Below are 7,633 nucleotides of genomic sequence, written 5' to 3'. Positions count from 1 at the left end.
TCAACATACGTTCATAAATTTCCTTTGCTTTTAAACCTTTCAAAAATACTGCACGATACTTGATTTTTTCCATTGTCACAGGTACTAAATGGATTTAAAAAAACACATTAATTGACCGATTTAAAAGAAACTTCACATACGTTCATATGAAGAGTGTACCAACATAGCAAAACCAATTAACCTCTTAGCACCACCCTCTGTTATCGAGGCTACGAACTTATTGAACACCCCAGAAGTACAATTGAAATAATCTATTCATTGCTGGCAGACAATTTATAATCCTCGCCTGTGTTCCCTGCATCCTGCATTATAAGTATGTTCAAATATTCAGACAACCCAGAGCCAGACTTTTGCCTAAAGCGTATCATTATGTTGGGACTCCAAATGTTTCATAACTTCCCACTGGCGCTGTCCCGCGAAAGTGTTCTGCCCGAGAAGCACCGTTTTGGCGTACGATTGTTTCATCCGAAAGCATCTGCCAATATGAAGAACGAAAAAAAGCTGCATAATCGGTATATAATTCTGATGCATGGATCCGCCCAAAAGAAAATCAATGCATACCTTACGTTTCAGTCATTGTTTCGGACATGTGTTAAGGTGTGTGTTGAGGTCGACACTACCCACAGACGAACCCGAAGTCCCAAAAGTTTATTTCCTCTTCACGCCCATAACGCTGTGCCCGCCGCACATTGCCGCTGGTATCCCGGAAAACCCGGATGTCGTCTGCAGAGTCGGGTCGGACGATGGACGACGATGGTAGCAGTTCTTCAACGCTTTTCAGTTCTCGCCTTTTTTGTTTTACTTCTGATTGTTCTTATGGAAACATATTCATCTGGTGTTGTTTTGGGCTCACCGGCGAGACGTATGGCATGACATAATTTATTGCACCTCTTTGGTAGTGAAACCACACAAAGGCCCCGGGGCAACGTGCATTCTACACACCCTACGCCCTATTTTCCCCGGATCGCGGAGTGGACACATGTATAGGCGAAATTTGTGAATGAATCTATGGTCCGTAATGGGCCGCGCTTGGGGCGCCGGAAGACTTACACCGAAAGCAGCAAGCGTAGAGAGCAAGATGCAATAAACCGCAGCCCAAGGCAATAAAACGGCAGCACGGGTCTCAATGGAAGTGCTGGGGCTAGGTAACCATTATCAACATACTTGAGCGCAAAAGGACAGTAATGGGCGGATACGGCGACTGATACTCACACTTTCGCTGGCCCTCGGTCGTACCTGGATTGATTTTCTGGATTTTCCGTGCTCGTTTGGCGACACGGTGAATGATCGTCACCTGTCCGGGTGGAGACCAATAGCCCGTTGGGCCGTTCCTCTACCTTCGACCGATGCTTTGTTTATCTTTCACTCTTGCTGCATCCTGATGCCCAGGGACCAGGCTAAAACTGTCCCTTTTGCTCGGAATTTCCGAGCAGTAAAGCTCGATTTACCACACATCGTTATCGATGTGGTGTAATCGGTGTGGCCTCATGAATGTGAGGCACGTCCAGAACCGAGTTAGGTAACCGCTCAGAGCTTACAGCAACGAGGTACAGTGTGTGTGTGTGTGGCGTGGTTTTTTTGCTTCTCATCAACGTTTTTTCCACATCTCATTAGACCTCCAAAGCCTTACCTGGCACCTGTTACGCGTGTTTTCACGTTCCATATTCGAAGTGAATGAAGCCGATGCACATTTCGGGGGTAGCAAACGAAAAAAAAAACGAGAACTACACAGCTTCACTCTCTCTCTCTCTCTCTGTCTCTATCTCTCGGTTGGATACACGCAAATCGTTACTCGCCTGTTGGGGCTACCGACAGCGCGCGTTTGGCTGTAACCAATCGACTAATGGAAAACAAATGGGCATCCTTTTGCTCGTCGCTCGCCGGCCGAAAACTGCAACCCGCGCTCGAGCGCCAATTTAAATATTTGTAAAAAACGCGCGTATCGACGTTAACGAGCAAATGGTGGATTATTACACCGATGCCCCTTTTTCATTCCGCCTGCCGCATCGCCCGAAAAAAGAAGAAAGCCGCTGCCGCCGCCGCTCACACGGCGCGCGCTCCTTCAGAACGGATATCGATGGGGGTTCGCAGCACCAAATTACCATACACCCTGTAATCGTAATCGAGTGGCCCACCGCGAGCAGCCGATGTGAGCTCTAATTGATTTTAAATTCACTAGTAATGACCTCTCGTAATTCAAATAGAGCCAGTTAACCGTTCACCAATCAACCCCGAGCGAAGTACTAGGTTGCTCATAAAATTCGGAGCCTCGATAACAGACGGCAGGCTGCTACGAACCTATTTTTGTTGTTGTTATATTGGTACACTCTTCATGTGAACGTATGTGAAGTTTCATTTCGTATGTGAAGTTTTTTTTACAAGCCATTTAGTATCGACATGTCACAGTATTTTTTTCAATGGAAAAATATCAAGTATCATGCAGTGATTTAATTTTCATTTTTGAAAGGTTTAAAAGCAAACGAAAATTATAAACCAATGTTGAACGTGTGTAAGGCCTGTTTTTAGACCTAAAAAAAAGTGTGCGCGAAAAGCATTTTTTATCAAATGATGACGTCACGACATCTACGAAAGCGTATTTAGAAGCCCTGCCAGTTTTTCACTTCAGGGATGGAATTTACAAATTGGAGTCTCGTTGGATCAAGTGTATTGATGTTCAGAAAGGCCACACTGAATAATAAAGTGTATTTCGCACCATAAAAATGAGTTTTTTTTATTGAGGCTCCGAATTTATACGGGCGTACGAATTTCGGTTGCCAGAGGTTCGGCTAACGGCGCATTCCTTGGACCACACCGCTAAATCGGTGATTCCAAGAATGCTCCTGTGGCCGCCCTGCTGCTGCTGAGCGCTACGGGAGCTCCCCATCAAGAGAATCATTAAATTTTCCACAAACCATTATCCCCGATAGAGAGAGAGCGTCAATTCATAATTAATCATGTAATTTACTTAACCAATTTCGGGCGCTCTCGCCGTTGATAAACTTACTTTTTGCCCTTCTTTTTATCTCGGATCCTTATTTGGCCTTAAAGCAACACACGCACTACTACTACTGTTGCACAACGAGAAAACGAGACTCTTGTTAAGCGCGAAAAAGGAAGAATCGACAAAAAATGGGTAAATATTTGTCAGAGTAAACGTAAATTTGCTTTCGAGTGAGCATTCGCCGATGGCCACGCCCACTTGCCGTAAAGGCTACAGGTAGTGGTGTGCGTGAACGGGAAGAGTTTTCGATTGCCACGCGCGAAAGGGAGACAAAAACAAAACGTCACTTCGGTACACGCCCCTTCCGAACGGGACACGCACACCATCGCGAGCCGACGACGCGACGCCATGTTTGATAGTGTGTGAGCTTCTTCTCCGCTGCTGCTGCGCCTTAACATATCATTCCGCATTTCAACACCTTCGTTGTTGATTTGATAAAACAGTCTATAACAAACAAGCGCCGAGGCAGAGAGTGCTGCTGATAGTCCGTCCGTCCGCTGCCGGTTTCAGGTTGTGGCGCGCGATAATCCACGGTGTGTTGTTGTTGTCGTTGTCGTTGGTGTAGTTGAGTGTGTTTTTTGTTGTTGCTTCCATTGCGACACAGTGCGAAAGACAGTGAAGATGAGTGGCACGCAGGACGTAGTGAAGTTTGCCGATTAGCAGCGATCTGCTCCCTGAGATCTGCACGAGAATCAGACAGCGAGAATGCCACGACCCTCGCGGGACACTTACGGCGACCAGAAACCTCCGTACTCGTACATTTCGCTCACGGCGATGGCGATCTGGTCGTCGCCGGACAAGATGCTGCCACTGAGCGACATCTACAAGTTCATCACCGATCGGTTCCCGTACTACCGCAAAAACACGCAACGCTGGCAGAACTCGCTCCGGCACAATCTGAGCTTCAACGATTGTTTCATCAAAGTTCCGAGGCGACCGGATCGGCCCGGGAAGGGGGCTTACTGGGCGCTGCACCCGCAGGCGTTCGACATGTTCGAAAACGGCAGCCTGCTGCGGCGCCGGAAGCGCTTCAAGTTGCACAAAACCGACAAGGACATCCTGAACGAGGAGCTGGCCGCATTGGCCAACATTAATCGCATCTTTCTCGCCCAAAACTCGGCGGACGCGTACTGTCCGGGAACCGCGGCGGTGGCCGCCGCCGCCACCATGCTACCCGGGGAGTCCCACCCCGCGAGTATGTTGCATTCCCCGAAGCCACACTCGCCACTTCCGGCACCCGGCCCGAACTCGCCCACGACGGAAACGACGGCGACCGCCACCAGGAAGCCTTTGCGTCCGAAGCGCTCGTTTACCATCGAGAGCCTCATCACACCGGAGCAGGACGACGAAGAGGAGATCGAAGTGCGCATCGAACGGGAGGGCAGCCGATCGCCGCCCAGACCGAAGGGATCGAGCGATCGATCCTTGCTCCCGGACCCGGATCGGTTGCCAGCGTCGCTGCTGTCGCTGGCTACCGGCCATCCTGCGTCGCACCACCTGCATCCTGTCCACCACCACCACCACCCGGCCTTCCACCAGCACGCGGCGGCCCTACCACCGGCCACCTCCCTGCCGGGTGCCAACATTCCACCGTTCCTGCAGTACGCTGCCCACCCGGCGCTGGCCGGGTACGAGCTGCCCTTCCACCCGCTCCTCATGATGGCCCCCCTGGGGGCGATTCCTCCGCACTACTTTCACCACACCTCCTACCACAGTCTGGCGGCCGCACATCATCACCATCAGCATCACCTCCAGCAGCAGCAGCAGCAGCAGCAACTTCACCATCACCATCACCCGTTGCACCACCACGGAGAGTCGGGCGGTGGCGCGGAGTCCGGTTCTGGCGGCCGGTCACCCACCGGATCGACCACCGGGCCCGACAGCCCCCGATCCGGAGGACCCACCGATCTCAGTCGGCCCCTGGGACCGGCTCTACGCAGCGTTTGAGGCCACCGAAGCCAAACCGGAAGTCCTGCGCCTCCCCCCACGTTCGTTCCTGATGGCGTCCTGGTGAAACCCGCGCGCAAGGCTGTTTGTTGATTTGTAGCACTAATATTTTGTTCCTTAAGAGTAAGTAGCGGACCGGTGCATTGTTCCGACGCGAGAGACGAGACGGTGACGGTGCCCTCCCCCGGGGGGGAGGTGTGCTTTGAAAAGGATCCCACAAGCGGATTTATTTATTGAACTTGATTGTAGTTTTGTTTTTAATTTGAAACCATCAACCATCTGGTGGCTACCGGGAAAGGATTTACTGCGTCGTGTTCCCCGTGTACACAGTATTTTAACTTCAATTACACTTGCCAAAACCCCAATCGTTCCCCAATCGTTACCCCCGGTAACTCTGATGTTACTTTCCAGCTGCGAACACGCAAAGCACGTTTACTTTTCCGGTTCCACTCACTCGGACGAATAGGATATGGAGATTCGACCGAAGGCCAACAGACGACGATGTATCCTGTGTATAAAATACAAAGATATTGAGACTTAGTAAAATTTAACCCGTACGTGATTAGTTGTAATAGAGACTTTTTTATGTTGAATAAACTGAGCAAACGAATCCCCCACCGGTGCCCGTGTCTCCGGATAGCGGATTGTGTATTTCACCGCCCAACAATGCCGCGAAAACGTGCCGGTGAGTGAAATGGCCGTTGATGGTTTGCGGGGTCGTTATCAACATCACCTTGGGTAATTGAATTGTACAATGTGCACTGAGCAGCCTTTGATCGAGCCTCTCGCTTGACATGAACCTCCAAAGAAACCCAACATCACGTTAGTATGAAGAAGAAGAAACACTATACGTGGTCTGTTCAAACAATTTCGCGACTTTCGCAGGTTTTTTTTAAATATTGGATTATTCATGAATATCTATGTTGTTCCCCTTCAAAGTAATCCCCCTCAGACTTGTGTCAGCGTTCTTTTCCGATCCTCGAGGCACTTTACCACTTTTTGTGACGTTGTTCAGCTCCTCCTTCGATGCCGTCTTTATCTGCTCAATCGTAGCTTGGTGTCCTCCTTTCATGGCCCCCTTCCATTTCCGGAACGTCACACGGGAGTCAGATCTGGGGAATACGGTGGCTTTGGCATCATTAGAATGTTGTTTTGGCCAAAAATTCGCCCAGAAACATCGATGTGTGAGCTAAATTTGCAGATAATATTCCATATTGACCGTTCTATCTTTTGGCAACAACTCATGATGCACCAAGTCCGTGCAATCGAAGAAAACTGTAAGAAAAACCGTTCACATTCGACCAAACTTGGCTTTTCGTCGTTCACATCTTCTCGGCCCTCTGAGATCATTTTGAACCACTAATAAACGCTGCTTTGGGTCATAATAGCTTCACCATAAGCCACAGTCAACATTCGGAATGCGTCCGCGCACTTAATTTGTTTTTCACACACAATTTGATACAGATTATTTGCCATTCATTTTTTGGTATAGAACAAAATAGCCGATGAGGCAAAAAAATCCATCCAAGTAAAACAACTGTCAAATATGGACTATTCGGAATGGCCGAACTTGAGTAGCAACATAATGCCACAAAGAAAAACGAAAATCGAATATAGCGTAGCCCGCGGAAATTGAAAAGTCGCGAAAATGTCGTGTGATATGTTATGCATGGGTAAGAGGTGGGACTTATCATCAAAATGTTTGATCAAACCACAGTCTATTTATTGGAACATTTAGGTCACACTGATGCATCATTTATTCGTCGTCTGGAAATCTTGAACCAGCGTTCCTTGAACGTGGACATCGGCATCGCCTCTTGTAGTACACCAAAAGAACTTTATTGTTCACGAAATCGATGGAATTTTCGATGGAATGTAAAGTATTCTATCGAAAATTCTTCGACGCAAACAAGACTGATTTTGCGATTGGTGGATGAACTGTGGAACATCCGATCAAAACCGAATTATACAATTTTCTGTGAATAGGTGTTTTGTTAGACATCCTCCAGCGCTGGTATTACAATAATGATATTTTCGACTTCTTCAACGGCGTTTGGAGTATACTTGTTCTTTTCAGGATGGAAAAATAATCTGTCGCCCAGCACATTTCACCAGCTGGCTGGAAGCAACCATTCCACAAATGAAAGGTTGTTGCCAGAGAGGGCTCCGAATTTCTTTGAAAGATCTCTTGGAACGTCCGGAACACACCCTCAACTTATGGTCGATGTTTTGCAAGACAAAAATAATCCAATCGTTTCCAGCAAAGAAGCTTGCCAACGGATTTAAAAATGGAAAACAAAAACCCGGGTGAACAAAGGACCACGAAGCAGGACTTTCTGCCGTAAGGCTTGTAAGCCAATTGATCCAAGTGGCAACGAGGAAATGCAAGATAATCGCAGCCCCAACGCCAGGATGCCGTGTTGCCCGTGGACAATCTTCTGTTGTGGTGCTACTCAATTGACTGCTGCGAAGTTGATTTCGGTCTTGGTCTTCTGTTGTGACCTTTGTTAACGTTCGGCTCTGTTGACACCTTACTTGGCTGTTGTTATTATTGATTCACTTATCCTACTCCATGTTCCTTCTGGGCGTTGGGTTGTTGTTCTGCATGTGCTTTTGCGGTCGAGGAACTGAACAACGTTAACAATTGAAGAGCCCAACGTTAATTGTCGCATAGACCTACGTAGT

The 7,633-nt window shown here is 48.3% G+C and overlaps 1 protein-coding gene across 1 annotated transcript; it reads left to right on the top strand.

Annotated features, from left to right (window-relative positions):
- The first annotated feature begins 3,706 nt into the window (after positions 1–3,706).
- LOC128273455 (fork head domain-containing protein FD4-like) lies at positions 3,707–4,948 on the top strand. The gene has a single exon (XM_053011421.1). The coding sequence runs from the start codon at positions 3,707–3,709 to the stop codon at positions 4,946–4,948; it is 1,242 nt and encodes a 413-aa protein (XP_052867381.1).
- The last annotated feature ends 2,685 nt before the right edge of the window (positions 4,949–7,633 follow it).

The sequence above is a fragment of the Anopheles cruzii genome, chromosome 3 (assembly GCF_943734635.1).
Source record: "Anopheles cruzii chromosome 3, idAnoCruzAS_RS32_06, whole genome shotgun sequence".
NCBI classification, from domain to species: Eukaryota; Metazoa; Arthropoda; class Insecta; order Diptera; family Culicidae; genus Anopheles; species Anopheles cruzii.
The sequence above is the reverse complement of the archived record's forward strand: the minus strand, read 5'-3'. Positions and strand labels throughout refer to the sequence as shown.